This window comes from Theobroma cacao, chromosome 9 (assembly GCF_053813885.1).
Source record: "Theobroma cacao isolate CCN51 chromosome 9, ASM5381388v1, whole genome shotgun sequence".
NCBI lineage: Eukaryota > Viridiplantae > Streptophyta > Magnoliopsida > Malvales > Malvaceae > Theobroma > Theobroma cacao.
The window spans coordinates 34,400,424-34,418,262 of NC_142647.1; the positions used below are offsets into that span (position 1 = coordinate 34,400,424).

Here is a 17,839-nt window from a genome sequence, read left to right on the forward strand (position 1 = left end):
ATATAATTTCTTATATTGTATATTTTATTTTAAAATTTTTTTAAAAGATAATATTTTATTTTTATTTCTTAATACGTTTTATATGTATACATTAATGTGATAGCTTCCTCTTTTGTAACCAATAGCAAATTGGCAACAAAATACCCATAATTCTCAATCTCCAATTAATTTCTTTTGAAAATATCATAGATTCAAAATAACTTACTATCAAGCTAAAACAAAATATCAAGCATAACATCACCAAAACCATATAACTGATTTCAAAATTACTCCTATTTATTAAAATGCAAGTTTAATATACTTGTATTTTTTATTGTTAATTTTTATATAATATCATCTCATAAATATATTTTTAATGTCATATATTTTATATTTATTTCTTATTATAATTTTATATTTTATATTTTTATTTTTTAATATAATTTTTTATATTATATATTTTATTTTAATTTCTTTTACCTATATTTTATAAATTTTAATTTCTTATATTTTATTTTATTTTAATTTTTTATTTTTAGATTATATATTTTATTTTAATATTTTTTATTTTAATTATAACGTTACAAAATATTTTTAATAAGATAATAAAATTGAAAGATAAAAGTGTCTTTAAGAATATTGTAGAGTGCAATGTAATGTGATTGCATTGGTTTTAGACTGCAATCACATTACATCCATTGGTTGCAATGTAAGATTGCAAATACATTGCAGTGGTTCATTACAAAACAAACACTACAATGTAATTTAATTGGATACATTACAAAAAACGTGACTTTACATACCTTATACCAAACGCACCCTTACAGTTGTCAAGCTACTTGCCAAAAAAGTAAATTCTTTTCCTTTTGTATTCAAAGGGCATTAAACCCAAAACTCCTACAAATACAACTGTCATATGTCATCTTATGATACAAGATGAACAAATCAAAAAATGTGTACATGAATCCAGTGTTGAAAAGAATGATAAACAATTCCTATATCATCTTTTCTATTCACACTAAAAGAATCAACTAACTGGGAATGTCCCCACTATGGTATGTTACAAACAAGTGCTCCCCTTAATAATGCGGAGGACTGCATTCTGGAATGGATGCTTCTCTGCAACAAATTTTCCTTCTTGAGCACAGGTAAACTTAGGGTTCTCATTTCTTCCCTGGCACCTGCTGGTGTGGAAACTTTAGGACTCGGGCTACTAGCAGACCGAGGAGAAAAGTATGACTTTGTGTCGCTCGCACTTCTTGGAGACAAGTTCACCTGCTCCAAAGCCCGGAATTGGAGTTCTGAGGGGTAGTCCCTCACACAACCAATCCGGGGCCCTGCTCCTGTAGTCCACTTGCATGACAACTGCTTCCCTAATTGATATGACTTCAGTCCTTTTTTAGAGTTAATCCTTTGAAGAATCGACTCTTCAGGAATGTCCTCTACCTCTTTGTCAATCTTTTGTTTTGGAACCATTGAATCCTGCTCTGAAGCAATGGTTTCCTCTTCTGTCTCATAACCATCCTCCAACGGAGAATCCACCGAATTGTCATTGTTACATGACACGACAGCTCTATGGTCAACATCTGACATCTCAAACAATTCTGATCTTCTTGGTATTTCAAGATTAGTCAATTTTCTGCTAAGGTTCAGAAGCCTGCTTGACCTGGGCCGTTCAAGGGCAGCCCTAGTTTCTTGTACCCTTGAATCAACTACCACTTTGATTGAATCTTTGACTCTGACCTCTTCAGTCTCTAAAATAAAGTCCTCTTCAGATGAGTTGCATCTGAGATGATTACTGCTTCTTTGTTTGTTGGCCAAGCTTTCATCTTCATCCAATGGAGTCATCTGAACGCAACAAAAGAAGCACTATCAGTATATTCTTTCTCTATTCTCCAAAAACGATATGCAAAGCATATAACATATTTTCTTTGTTTTTTCTTTTTCTTACCTTGACATCTGTTAGATCCACATTATTCTCCCTTAGATATGAAATGAAGTCATTAAAATTTTCTTCTGTAGGACGATAATGACCACTGTGAGGCCAAACAGCCTGTTGAAGAGAGCAACAAGTAACTATCGTTAAGAGATTGTCTCAACACATAGAGAGCACAAAGCAGTAAACAAAAAACCAAAAGAAAAAAGATATTATGTATAGCTATACCTTAAGGACACCACTATCAACAACTAATCTTCCAGCAGCAATGGTGGCACCTCCAGCCAAGAAGCTAGAGTGTTGAAATTTACCCTTCTTCTTCATGCCAACATACAAGATCTTTGATGTGCTGAGGACAAAAATCCACTTAGCATCGCGATCTTCTCCAGTGGTATGGAGAAGCTTCCTTGTTTGCTTGTAGATGAACTTTCCATCTACCACAATAACTTCATAGGGCTTCCTTTCCATCTGTATTGTGGATAATTATTTCAGTAAAAGTTTGAATATAAATCCAGATAAAGTTTGGCGAGAAAAGAAATAAAGACCCACCGGACCAAGATATTTGATGCACTGCTGTTGAAGCTTTAATCTAGGACATTTTTCCAGATTTACTTCTTTCCCTTCTCCGATATCCAGCCTGCATTTTCAGAACAAGCATATCCATTTTCAGTTTTAATTTCTTGAACCTAATATCAGAACGTCTTACTAAACAAACAAAACACTCGGTTAAAGAAAATTACCAGTAGAAGAAAGGCTCTTGACTCTGAGACTGGAGCCATTGATTATAATAGAAGTGTAAATTGTGTCCATAACGATGCCTCGGATCAATCTGAATAACACATGAAACTGGAATCAGTAACAGAGAATGAAGTACAACGGTAAATTAAGCTCATTTTTACTGCAATTTGACTTACTGCCTCAAGCCAGTGTTGCAAAGCAAGCTTTTGAGCTTTATCATTCTTTGATAAACCTTTTCCAACCTTAGCAGCTTTAGTTCTCGCCCTTGACCAACGTGAAATAGCAGTTTCATGTTTATCTATATCAAAGAATGATATAGAACTCCTCTTGAGTTCAGCAAAATCTAAGAGCTCCCACCTACATTACAACAAATAATTGCATTATGAAAAAAAGAAAGAAAAACTTCCGTATGGATAGGTCAGATATAGAACATAGAAATATAATACACACCAGCTCTGCGCAACAAGAACTGCACAATCTGCAAGCTTTCTCCTTGTTCGAAAGCTCTTGTACACTTTTTGCAATCTTATTGCAGCCTCATGTTGTGGATTGCTGGGATCCAAAACTGGTAATTGTTTTGGAGTCTCTATGGATGTATCTGGTTTTGGGGTTTGAATATCTATTGCTTTGCTCTTCAAACCGATAGCTTTAATGGACAAATTCTCTGCTCTACCTAATTGAGTTTTACCTGAAAGCATTCTCTCCAACTCTATCCCTTTAAAGCTAACAGATCCCTCCAGTATCATCTTTCCAGAACCTACTGATTTTAATATCGTGGGCTCTGAATCTATACTTTTGAAACTGATAGATCTAACGGGTGTTTTGACTTCATCATCTCCAAAACTAATGGATTTCACAATGACAGATTCTAAGCCATTTTCCACATCACTGCATTTTGCAAATGGGTAGGAAAAAGTAACACCCATCCGACAACGAGGGGCACTGATTTCTGTGAAACAAACTGAATTCAGTTAGGCGTTTTATATAATAAATACACAAATTATCAGTGATACAAAGTAAAGCAAGATGCTTGTTATAAATAAAATGGGTAGCCATTTGTCAGAAACCAGAACACATGTTGCAGATAACCCATCAAGACAAACTCATGAAACCTTCCACCTTGTCAGAAACAACAGCAATCCATTTTCTCTTCTTCACATTGTTTAATAAATGATAGAGAGATTATATAACCAGAGAAGCAAAGTACCCATTGGAGTTATGCATTTGAACTAAGGAAGGTCGATTTAACAATGAAAACTATTCATTAAACAAGAATAATTTGAAAATCTCAGGAAAAAAAAAAACTCATTTCATTCAATCGAAGACCAAATATAGAATCCCTTATCAGCATCCTTTAATACTGGACTGTGGATCTGCCAAAACCATCAAACAAAAGCAATCCCAGAACCCCACTTAAGAAAAGCACATGACAACATAATCATATGATCAAACAGCAACAATCCAATAACACCCATGTCATCAAAACCAAAAGAAAAGCAGATATAACAGACCATCATTTGTGAAGAAAGCAGTCTAGAATAGAGAAAAAAAAAAGCATTACCTTGAATTGTATGATGATGGGAAGGGATGGAAGAAAAGAAGAAAACAAAAAGAATGGTGTTGGGTAAAAGGGGCAAGCAGAGGATTGTTTAGATTTTTGTTTGCTGGGTTTTGGATTTTGATATCAGCTTTCCTTGGGTTTCCCTTTCTGTTTCTCTGAAAAAGCAAACTCTTTCAAGTCTCAATGCAAATACGAAACTACCATTGCTACCTTCGACCTCGGGCTGCTTATATTGTGTATGTTAGACAGAGACAGCAACTGCAAATTTAAAGACCCCAAACGGCGTTGGTTTTGTTCTCAAGTTCCAATCACGTGGATTGACTACTTGCTGGAGGTTCCGTTTCGGGTTTTTTTTTTTTTTTTTATAATTAGGGGTGGGGTTTTAAATTTTGTTCTTTAAATAGAAAGATTATATATTAATTAATAAAAAAGTTTTTTTTTTTAGCTAGTATTTTTTTAAAAAAAAATTATTTTCTTCTTTTTTTTCCTTTCACAATTTTGATGAAAAATTTTAAAATCTTCAATTCTATACTATTTTCTTTCTCAATCAAATAAAATTATTTCATTAAGTGTAACAAAAGCTGACACTAAACCTGAAAATATAATTAAAAAATGCAAATTAAACCATATAGATAAAAACTCAACACGATTCTGACGACATAGCACACTTAAAAACCATATTTGCTTTAAAAAAGAAAGAAAAAATGGGTGTTGTAAAATTGATATATAATTCTAAATGAAGGAGAATACAATAGAAAGTAGAATGAAATTTTGGGTTTGACTTTTTGTTTCTGTTTTCTTGTTCAAGTAAATGGTAAAGAGACTGGAAAATAACTTCCTGGAAATTGTTGGGCAGAGAAATATGTAATAAAGAGGTCATTTTCAGATTGAGGTCATGGTTTATTCCAAACCAAATAGGAGTTCGTAGCAAATAAAAGGAGATTGACTTGATCACAAACGCCACCACTGATGTCATTCTTTCTTTCTTTCTCATCCTACTTGTTAAAAACGTAGCTTCTTTCCCAAGCTTTGTGGTTAAAATTTTAAAGACCAACTTTCCTTCGACTTTTGGAGAAGTGGGTGTTACCATGTTGGAATCAGTCTATTCTTGTTAGGTACTACTATCTATTTACCTTGACTATAATCATAATTAATATATAATATAACTAGGTTTCACATGCAAAAAATTAATCATAAATCATCTCCGAAAAATTAATTATAATCAAATATTTATATTTTTGTACATGCTACTTTCAAGTGTCCTTAAAACACGTCAACACGGTATATCATGTTTTTATTTGAAAATCGAGAAATTTATTGTTTCGAGTTTCATTTATTACGAGAAGTCTTTAGTAATGTTAAGAGATAAAAGATGTTAAAAATGGTTTAAGTTGAATATTATAGATAATGTATTTACAAGGAAAATGAGAAGAGCAATAGGTTGATGATGTCTTTGCACACGTGTAGTAACATTGGACGGGGATGAGAAAAATTACACAAATATTGAATGGGTATTACGAAGAGGAAAGCTCAAAGTCATTGAAACTTCCATGCACTGTTGGGGAATGACCCTCAAGTTGACTTGGATTGATGAGTTAATAGCAACAAAAGAAAAGCACTTAATTATAAAATGTCTATTTGTTTAATCCAATCTCAAGCATCCGGTGGCAATTTTATTAACATAAATATTATCTGTCCAAAGAAAACTATATATTATTTATTAAATGCTGACCAAATGTCTTGTGCTCAAACGTATGGAGGATTGTGCATGTATTTTCAAGTTGAGACAATTTTATGCTATACACATACACAACCCTTATACCCCACTAAAAGTACAAAATGGGGTGGCTAATTATCATTATTTTCCTCCTCAATTGACCCACTTCACCACCCCATTCCAGCTTCAACTATCATATCATATGATTCATTGGCTTTTTCAAGTTTTCTCCAACCTCATTCTTTTTTTTTTTTTTTTTGTCTTTGTAAATTTTGTATGCATTGTGCCTTTCGTATGTTCAACTATAGAGTACCCTTGATGGAAATGCTTATAATTTCATAGCAAAGATGGGAAACTCGAAAACAATATTAATGATAATTATTAATACCAAAAAAAATTAGGTAAGATGTAGCAATTAATTAGACAGCCCAATCATATACAGCTCTTCTTATTTTTATATTGCTTATTTTAATTTGAAAGCAACTATTACAACGTAACATCGTGTTTGCTTAAATATATATTAGTAATTGTTGCAAAAAAAAATCGTTTAAAAGTAATTATTTCACATAAAAGTAAAATCATACTTTTTGTAATCTAGTTATAAAAATTAAATTAAAATATAACATTTCTTAAATGTATTATTGATTTTTTTTCCCAAATGCCCTTTTTTGTTTTAAAAAAATATAAAAAAAGTTAATAACAAATAACAGAAGTAACAAATAAATGGAGCTTTTTTTTTCCTTGTAGAAATTACTTTTGAGTTGCATTTGGTGATGGAAAAGTGACAGAGAGAGGACAATTGGTTAGGTTATGATGGTGAACATGCATGGAAGATAGTCCCAAAGGGTTACATTGATGTTATTATGGACTTGTTATGCTAGGAATTAGAACTTATTACAATTAATGTCAAATATATTTTTCAAATAAATAATTGATTATTACTCTCTTTTATTATCAAAATTTACCCATAATTGTCTATACTATATATCCATGAGTTTAGCATCACAACCAGTTGTCAATATACTAGTCCTACATTTTGTATTTTTGGGGTAGAAATGAGAGAGGTTGCTTTAATGTTCAAGTCAAACTAAAATGTTAGAATAAACCCACGATTTTCCTTCCCTTGTTTGTTTTATTCATACAACTTTAGAAACTACAACACATTAAAGATATCAAATACCCCAACTTGCATTTGAAATTTCCTGCTCTCTAAAAGGAGATGGCCAAACATTACAACCCTTGGGGGGGCAGGGGGAAGAGAACAAGTAATGTATAGTGTTTTCACATGGAAGGAGCACCGTCTTGTGAGGGAAATATGTATGAACTATGAACAAATTAATTGTCACATCTGAAACTTTACACTTCATCACTTCACTTGGCGCAGTCCAAATTATTTTTGAAAGCTGGATTAAAAGTATATAGACGCGTAGCCGAAAAATCCAACACCTTAAATCCAAAGGATAAAGTATAAATTAAATAATGTGCATGTGTCGGAAAGTAGAGTACACCATAATGCAAAAGTACATGATGATATTTAATATATATAATAATAACATTTTGTACCACTTCCTCATTTTTAAAACTGTACTAGTATCTAGGTATAATTGCAATGTATCTTTCATTTTACACAATAATTGAATCACAATATATCCACATTATAACCCATCGAATGCTATGATTAATTTGTTATTATATGTGGGTTTCGTAAAATTTTATATCGATATGTTTGAATATTTTTTCTGTAAAATTTAATTAAAATTATCATTTTATTAGTATATGTAATCAAGTTTGACCTTTATGCATTGTACCCAAATCTCAAATTTTTGGATCTACAATGCAACTGAGAAATAAATTGAATTCTAAATGAAAAATGGTGAGCACAAATCTAAGTGCCAACACATATAGATTCTCCTTCACCCTAGTTTAAAACATCAAAGATCTGGAATTCAAGATTGTGACCTGCAAGATATGAATACTTTAGGCAGTGACTTTTTGGCAACGTGTGTCAAAAGAGAGCAGCAAAGTGTCATCACTACCAAAAACCTCGTTCCCCCAGACCCAGTTGGTCCTCAAAGTCAAACATCCCTACCCCTACTCCCTAGCCACACCACACCACACACACACACACGCACAGAAGGAAAAATAGAAAGGAAAACACGTACAGATCCTCTGAGGCTGTGCTTTTTGTCCAACTCCTTTCTTCTATCTATTATTACTATTATTATTATTATTATATTATCTGCGTTGGCTGCATTATTATTTACTAGTACAATTGTTTACGAGAATTAAATAAAAGTAGAAAATCAGCAGGAAAATCCGACAGCCAAAATACAACTGTCATTTGGGATCTCCATGCAAATGCAACGCAAGAGAGAGATTAAGTGAGATTGGGTACTTTGCACCGTACGAGATGTCAATGCCCACGTGTCCGCTGTCACTTCAACCACGTTGCCTTGCCCGGTGTGAGAGATACAGGCGTACCAAACCTTAGTGTTGTAAAGATAGTGTTAGGGTTAATTTTTTGGTATTATTGTTGCAGGAAATATATATTAAAATTGCTGTCAGAAATTATCGTCAAATATGTTGGTGAAGAGTTAAAATATTTTAAACAGAACGTGATGTTGAAATGAAAAAAAACAAAAAGGTCAATTCTTATATTCTTAAGTAATATTTTTAAGATGCTATAAAAACTAAATTATTGTGAAATTTACTTTTACAATTATACATAAAAAACTTTAAATTTCTAAAAAATTAAAACTATTTCTAACTAGAAATTAAATACTTACATTTTTACCATACTTTTTATTTTTCATTTGAAAGGTACTAAAATTGTATTTTTAAATTCAAAATATTTTAATAATTAAAAAGATAATTTGGTAATTTTAAAAAATATAAATCAGTATTTTTAGTCGGTTGACACTCAAAAATTTAGAGCCAAATCAACATGTATTTGAAATTGTAATAAGGCTACAAGTACTTTTAAATACCACGACCACAATGAAATACCGCAAACGCAATACTAAATGAGTCCTTGAGAGGGTGGAGTTAATGTATGCCCTATAAATCAATTAGTCGGATAGGGATTTTAAACATTTTATTTAATAAAATTTTTCTTTATCTTTATATCTATAATAATTGTGTCGGATAGAGACTTTAAATATTTTTATTTAATAAAAATTTTCTTTATTTTTATATTTATAATTGCTATTATTTACTAATAGGATAAAATCTATGAAATTAGACATACTTTGTAAAGAAAAATTATAACATGTTATAGTTAGAAATCTTTATTGCATTAAAGCATATTTCTTAAATGTTTCAAATCATTCCTCATTAAGATTAGAAATTGATAAAGCTGTGATACCAATACATGCTTATGTTCCTCATTTGTAGACCGTGATGGAGTCCAAGATTTCACGTTTAAGGGGACGAAGACAATGTCTATAAAATAATCATGCCACAAGTTTAATGTTTGACAAAAATATAACTTAGATGGACAAAAATTCATGTGAAAATTACATAAATAACTTCTACTACATGCAAAGTACAAAATAAAGACATTTTTAACAACTATTACACGCTGAGATTGTATACCTTTAATTGAGTTCGACAATCTTTCATTAAGATAAGAGCATCTATTACTGAATGAATGTCAAAGACTTGAATAATTTCATTTTCAATGAGAATGATTAACGAATTTTTAAGAAAATTATCTAACATTCTATTATGAGTTTCATTCTTAACGAGTTTCATAATAAAAAAATACACACTTTGATGTTGCAGTAGAAACTGAAAAAGTCAAGACAAGTTGGATCAATCTACCAATAAGAAAAGTAAACTTATGATATTCTTATTTTCTGTAACACTTAACATAGCTCAGAAAGTATAGATATATTTTTTTAAGCCTAATTACGAATAATGTCAAATTTAAATGGATCCAATTGATAGCTTAAATGCATTTTATCATGCTGAGTAAAGTCATTAGATAATATTTACTTGCGAGGTGTGCCAAGAGTGAGCAACTCCACCACATTCACATTAAATCTAAATTTGGAGTCTAATTTTTGCAAGAATGAGCCAATAGCAACAAGAAACAAGTCAACTAGACAATGGTGCCCAATTGTGGCATGATCCTTTTAAAGACAATCTTTACCTAATTTGTATCTAGCCCCCATATTAGGAATCTCAATTTCATATTTTTCACAAAGCTTCTTCACTGACACAAGTAAAATTTTCAATCCATCTTATCTTAATTGTTGGAAAGGCTTTTTAATAAACGATACTAAACAAATTGCATGTAGTATGTCTTAAGACTTAAGTTGTAAAGCTTTTGAGAGGTCATTTTATTATTTCCAACAACTCCTTCATAAGATGCAAGGTAAACATAAATTCAAATGACATATTAGTATGTTATAAAAATTATAAAATTATTATAGAGACAAAATTATAAACTTTTTTTAAAAATAAAGATACGTTATAAATTATTGTAGGGACAAAATTATAAAAATTCAAAAAAATAAGAGTTATCATAAAAAATTTTATATCTTTATGGGGGCAGAGTATCCTACGATCCTTTTCCCCTCCACCTTTGCTTGTAGAGAGTAATCAATTTTGCAAATTGAAGGATACATGAACTACCATATGGGTGTTTATTATATGAACAAATTCATTGAACATAATCTACCATAAGAACATTTTATATTAATTTTACTTAAATGTCTATAGAAGTAAATTTTCTCATAATAGTTGTGTAAGTAATCCTTAAGTTTGAAATCATTAGGTTGCTTTATGTCTAGAGTACTATACTTTGATACTGTTGTTAGTGATCCTAACTAATGATGCTTAAGGATGGATATTGGATATAATATGAAGTACATGAAAGCAAATAAATTATTAATAAAAGATTCATCACCTAAGTGATACTAAGGGGAATATCCCACTGCACATTGGCATGTAATAACCCAAGTGAGTCCTTGGCCAAGACAAAATAAGGATATAGAGAAGAGTATTTTAATCTTATTAAAGAGTTCATTATTAGCCTCAAGTGCTAATATGGCAAAGTCAATATAGAGTAGACACTAAACCATACTCTATATATTATCAAGATATTTTTTTGGTGATAAGATACTAATAACAGGATAAGATTGTGCACTGAAAGGTTGGGTCAAACCACTATAACTCTACTTAACATTTTGGTGGTTATGACATATTCTTAGATGTCAATCTTAACCCAAAAAAATGAATTAATCATTTGGAAATTGATGGTTTTAAAGGAGTCTGATTTATCTAATCCTATTCATATTAGAATTATAATTTATATATTTTTTAAAATATATATAATTTATATTTATTATCAACATATTAAAAATTTAATGGGTAACACACGTTAAAAATGACAATTTGAAAATATAAAATAAGGAATTAAATTGAACTTAATTGTAAAAAAGTTTGTAACTTTAAGTATTTAATTAAAAGAGTTCAATTAAATTTGGAAATTTTATAAATAACATAAAAGTTGCGTTGAACCTAAACGGATTAGGGTTGCTTGTAAATACAGTTAAACCTCTATAAATTATTACATTTGGAATCATGAAAATTTATCTATTAATTATGATATTATTTAATCAATAAATCAATAATTTATTAATTTATACATCAATTAAGCTTTTTTGATGCTTAATTGATGTATAAATTAGTCGGTTGGCATCACCCCTAGTATTGGAACTTGTGTCGCACAAAGATGCATTTAAACCAACAATCACATTGCATAATTTTTTCTTACAATACGAGGACGCTACACTAGAGCTTCTTAATGTATTAAGAAAAATTAGAGATGAGGTATAAGGAAACATCAATTTAAAGAAGAAACAAGTAACATTAGAGTTATATTTTACAAATATCTCCTAATTAAGTCATATATATAATTTTGATAAATAAAGAGATTATATATTAATTTATATATCAAGTGAAACTTATATATTCTTTTAAAAATGTATTATCTTGTAAATTTAAGAAATTATTAATTTATCATATTAATATCAAATTGAGATTGATTAAAAGTATTATTTAATTGAAATTATTAATTTATAGAGATTATATTGAATCTACTTCCAAACTTAAGAGACAAGCAAGAGAAAGTGGAAAGAGGAATGGGCAAACCTTGAATCTCGACACCTCACTCCTTCAAACTTTTAGTGCGGGTTTGGTGCCCTTTTTCCTGTGTATCAACACAAGTTTCTCCTCATCCTCCTTCCTTGTGTGTTCCGGTTTCCTTCGAGGAGCAAGTGTTACTCTAATTTTTTTTTTTTTAAATTTCGGATGACTGCCCAAATAAAAGTTGAAACTATGCTCATTGATATTCTTTATTTTAGGAGGAGATATCATAAATTCCTTCATAAATGCATGTGATGTGATGGGTTTTTGTGTCCCCAGTATTGATTGCCGAGACGTGTGTGACAAATACATTTAGTATACAGCTTTTTGCTCACAAAACTAAATTATGGGTCGTACAAGTGGCTAACCTATTGGTTTATGAAATTTAAGTCGATTGAAATTAAAATTTGTTAGAGCAAGAAGATGGGTAAGAAGAGCTGGAGGAAGCAGGGTCAGGTCATGTAAAACGTTTTAAATTATGAAACGACATGGATAGTAGCTGGAGGTGCCCTGGTGCAGGCGAGGGAGCCAATGGAACAATGACAGCTGTAGTTGAATACTAACAAGTGCATGCTTTTTTTTTTTTTTTTCTTTTTGGTTTTACTAGGAAAACTCAAAAAGTCTCACATTCTCGCATAAATAAATAATTAAAAGAAATAAGTCAGTTCGCAATAAAACCCAGCGACAGCACAAGAAAGAAAAATCTGGTAAACAAAAACGCGGTTGCTTAGAAGTTTCAGCAGCACCGACGAGCACGGATGCTGGGTGTCACTGTTAGCATCACTGCGACTAGTATTGAATGAAAAAAAAATAATAAAATAAAACAAGTCAGCGTCTGATTGTGTTGACGTTTGCTGGATTGGATTTTGTTCTTTTTCTTTTGGTTGGGTTTGGGACTTGATATTCCCAATCCCACGTCACCCCCCTTTTTTCTTATACTAACCGACAAGTTTTCCCATTTAGGGTGCTCAAAGAGTGCCTTCACCCCCACCCTAACCTTTTTGTGTTCACTATTCCCTAATTTGATTAACATGTTACTAAACAAATACTACTCTAAAATAACGTCTACTTTTTAGATTATTTGACCACTTTACATCTAACACTTACTTAATTACACACAGTATTAATTTTAATATACATATACTCCTCTTGCCTTTTTGTGTGTATTTCTCATGTTTTATAAAAATAATATGGTATTTTTATATTCTAATTACAAGGTTGATAATAATTTAAATTTATGGTTACTATAAATACATACTAGATTAGGTTGAATTAATGAAGTATATATGTATTCCTTTATATCTCTTTTTTTCTTTTTTTGATAAATTTCATTTTATATTATTATAGATTTCATGAGTTTTCAATATAATTATTTATTCATTTCAACATATTAAAATGTTTAAGTACATTCTATCATTTTATGTTTCCATTAGATTAATTATAATTATTCAACATAATACATGGTTTTCCTATCAAAAATTAAAAAAATATATATAATTATTTAAGTCTGAAAAGGCATAACGCCACATTGGCATTGGACCACAAGAAAAATTGCCACCCTGTTATCGTTATAACTAAATTTCGCACGCTATATAATTAGTCAAGAAAGAAGCAAAATGCCAAAAACGAACCCCACTTCCAGGGATGTCTTAGGTGTTGAGCTTTTGTACGGAAGTGCTGGTGTGAGCATCCGAATCCCGACAACATGGCCCACATCACTGTGGGCGGCATCTCTATCATCGTGACCGTCCATTTGCTCGAGCAAGATGGGGACCAACAGCTTTTGAAAAGTGCAAAGCCGAACCGTGGTGGTTAGGTCTTTTCATGGCAGTCGGCACATTGACCATTTACTCAATCCATTTATTGTCTATTTATATCGACATTCTTAACATCACCTCTTCAAGGCTTGTTCCCGAAGGGATAAGTCGGGTCTATTTTAGAATTTTACTTTTCAACTTTGCCCTTCATATGGGTTCGGGTCAAATCTTTGGAAAAATAAAACAGGTCCACTCTTTGAAATCTTCTTCTGCTTTCTTGTTAAACATATATATATATATATATATATATATATATATAATATAAAAAAATATATCTTAATTTTTTTAAATTTTAATTATAATTTCACACAAATCTATTAGTATTTGAAATAAATTTATGATCAAAACTTAAAAAGATCAAAATATTTTATCTTTAAAATTTTTTTTATTTTTTAATTTATTTGACAATAATATTATATGTAAGTTAACATAAATAAAAAAAAAATATAAAATAACATTAATTTATCTAAGATATTTCAACGTTTTCAATTTAACGATTGCCATGTCTTTTGAAAACTTGGAAACATTTCATGAATGTTGGAATTAATTGATTGTTACCAACATTTCAACCAATGGCTGAAAATGGGAATCCATCAAGAATTTCATCAACTTGTCAGGCTATACGTAGAGGTGAAGGTATATTGAACCGTATGGGCTATATATAAACTTTGGGGTGATGACTTTTTGTGCAACGCCTCATAGCTTGTGTATGTGGGGGCTAAGCTAGGTGTTTAAATTTTGAATTTATCTACTAGGCTACATGTACTATATACGGTTGTTGATCATTTTTTGTACACAATTATATATCATAGCAACACAAGATTAATGTTATTCAAAAAAAAAAAAAAGAGCATCTAAGAGAATTCACATTGATTGAATTCACTTGACAAACATTTAGGATAAAGTATGTAACATTTAGTGTACAAGTACAATTTTCATATCGAATTTTTAACTTTTAGAAGAAATTATATATGAAAAAAGTTATTGCTTTTTAAGGATGGATTCCGACAGGAGCAATAACATAAAGCTACCGTATTGTGGGTTTGGTGACGTTATTGATGAAAGGCATTGAATGAGATAAATATGGTGCAACAATCTCCGTTAATGGAAGGCGTTGTGAACTTGTCATGCAAGTTTTGTTGGATGTCTTTCACACTGACCTTGTCTGTGAAGCAACATTGTTGGGTCAAATTGTCCAAACTCACGACCCCAGACAAAAGTCGCAACTATACATACATTTATATTTATTCTTTACAAATCTTTTAACTCAATCCTGAAGCTAACAAGAAAAAGTCAAGACACGCTTTTCTCTTGCGATGTTATCCTTTTCTTTTTCTCTCTTGCCCAAAACCTAAATTTAGCCCTTTTCAAGTTTCAACATCTCAATCTATAACGTTTAAAAAGGACATGATGATGAAGTGTAAAGAGTTAGTCATTTTTAATTTTTTTAAGATGTATCGAAAAAAAAAAAAACTATTATGAAATTTGGAATTTTAGGACTTTCAAAAAACAATAAAATTGTTTCATATTAGAAATTAAATATTTATGCTCGCACTATAATTTTATTTTAAATTCAAAAGATTTAAATAATTAAAAGGGTAATTTTGTTATTCCAAAAAATATGAATGGACATTTTGATCGTGTAATCTTCAACAGTATTTTTGGCAACCGCGAAAGCAACTAAAGAGGTGCTTTCACTTTACTCTAAAAGTGCCAAGGAAAAAGAAATTTTAGAGCCAAAAATACAGATGTGGGGTTTTTTTGTCACTACATTAATGCTTTTCTTAGTGTAACGACAACAAACTTATCACATGACTTAGATATCATGTGTGAAGACTGACGAGCACATTGTGCGGCTCGTACATTCACAAGAACCTAACTTAAATACAAAATTACTGAAATATAGTATTCGAATATTTAATTCATTGATTGATGTATAATCTTTTTATTTTAAAAAATGAGATTCGAATCCCCATTCTCTCAATTATAAACAAAAAAAAAATCTAACTTAAATACAAAACCACTAAAAAACCAATACTTAATCAATATGAGATACCATCACTCAATATTTTGGCATTGCAAATGCAAAACCAAACCTCCTAAGTAGCCAACACACTTAGATGGACCAAATCACACTTGTTAAATTATATACTTTTTCGGTTCTTTTTTGTTTGTCTTAATTTATTATAAATATAAAAAAATAAAAAAGAGAAAAGAAAAGGGACAAAAATAATAGCATTATTTGCCTGCCTACTTGTATCGTAGGCTTAGGGATTTGGTGAGGGTTGAATTAAAAGAGAGAAAGAAGGGTATTTGATGGGAGATTCCGTTGGGCATGCACTTTTTTGAATTATTTTGTTGGTGTTTGCAATTTATAAACACTAAACACGGTGCAAATTAAAGTGGTGCCTGCTCATCCTAAATTCCAAACGGTTGACGTTTGACAATATTGGATACAAGACAGGAGTCCTGAAATTCATTTGCTTTGTATTTGATTTTTTTTTCAATTAAGGAAATGGGGTTTCGAATCTTACTCTTTAGATAAAAAATCATATACTAATCAATGAAGCAAATGTCCGTGTATAAAATGGAATACCAATTGCTTTGCATTTGATTTTTTTTATTAAAGAAAAAAAAATTCGAATTCTACTCTTTAAATAAAGAATCATGCACCAATCAATAAATCAAATACTCGAGTACGAAATAGAATATCAATTGCTTTGCACTTGACTCTTACCAAACATAAATGGAGTTGACCTTTTGTTCTTGTTAAAGCCCTAAGAAATTGAACTGGAAAAGACCTCAACATGCATGTTGTTGATTAAGTCAACTGTCAAACCAGTGGTGCATTCCAGATGTCTAGGCACTAAAATAATGTGGTATTAGCAGAAAACACATGACGTTAATTCAATTTACTAATGTAATCTACTTGCCTATTATCATCTACTTTGCTTCACTTCAATTTCTCACATACACACAGACACAATATATATATATATATATATATATATATATATATATATTCTTTAGATATTAAAATAAAACGAAAAATTTTTGACAAGAAACGCGTTTAGTTGTTGATTTTATTCTACAACTCTTAATATAATTTGTTTACCATTTTAAAATTCTCACCAAACCCATTGTGGAGGTGTTCATGAATCGAATCTAATTATCCAATCCAATGGTAGTTGGTATCTCCAAAATTAAGGTTTGACTTGAGTTTGATTTAGTCTGTCCATTTAAATTTCAAGCATAATGTTCGAAGAAATCCTTAAATTATTTTAAAAAAATTCAAATACACTCTTATTCTTCTATGGTATTCAATTATTATCATATATTTTTATTTTGAGTTAAATTAACTTTTATAATTAATGGTTTTGATTAATTGTCATTACTCAATTAGCATGTCATGTTATCATCAATTATGATATGTTAAAATATTTTGTATTAATATATATGTATATTAAATTGAAAAATAAAAATTATTATTTAATAACATAATAATTAGTATATCACATACCAAGTCCAATAAAAAAACTTGCAAAGCTGACAAACAGTCGGACTCGTAAACAAGTTTAATTTATCTTAATATTTAAACTCGAAACTCTCAACAGGATGACTTTTAAGTTAGGGTTTTGGAAATGTGTCAATATTGTAATAGAGTTTGATTAACTGTTATGATTACCTGCTCGAGGAAACATCTACGATAAAACTATATACATATGCAGGCAGGTTCTAGTGGGTGATCTTGCAGATGACAAGAGGGGCACGCAAGAAAGGGAGCATGGCTGCATGAAAACAGTTGGACCAGTCATAAACATGCTTAGTACTTACACTAGTTGCACTAATAATAAACAATAATAATAATAATAATAATGTATTGTTTTATATTAATAAAAGCCCTTGAAAAGGGTTTTAAGCAAACAAAGTATTGGCCC

At 30.5% G+C, this 17,839-nt stretch overlaps 1 protein-coding gene across 1 annotated transcript; it reads right to left on the bottom strand.

Moving 5' to 3' along the window:
- Window positions 1-818: 818 nt before the first annotated feature.
- On the bottom strand, window positions 819-4,458 carry LOC18589582 (calmodulin-binding family protein). The gene is made up of 8 exons (XM_007014616.3): window positions 4,215-4,458; window positions 3,104-3,602; window positions 2,830-3,010; window positions 2,656-2,744; window positions 2,465-2,552; window positions 2,144-2,383; window positions 1,931-2,032; window positions 819-1,827 (listed from the first exon to the last, which is right to left on the bottom strand). The coding sequence occupies exons 2-8, from the start codon at window positions 3,577-3,579 to the stop codon at window positions 1,030-1,032; spliced, it is 1,974 nt and encodes a 657-aa protein (XP_007014678.3). The 5' UTR covers window positions 3,580-3,602; window positions 4,215-4,458; the 3' UTR covers window positions 819-1,029.
- Between the last annotated feature and the right edge of the window lie 13,381 nt (window positions 4,459-17,839).

Coding starts and splice junctions, on each gene's coding strand:
- LOC18589582 (XM_007014616.3), bottom strand. CDS start 3,579: ATGGGTGTTACTTTTTCCTACCCATTTGCAAAATGCAGTGATGTGGAA. Junction 3,011..3,103: donor GTTCTTGTTGCGCAGAGCTG/GTGTGTATTATA, acceptor GTTGTAATGTAG/GTGGGAGCTCTTAGATTTTG. Junction 2,384..2,464: donor GCATCAAATATCTTGGTCCG/GTGGGTCTTTAT, acceptor TCCACAATACAG/ATGGAAAGGAAGCCCTATGA.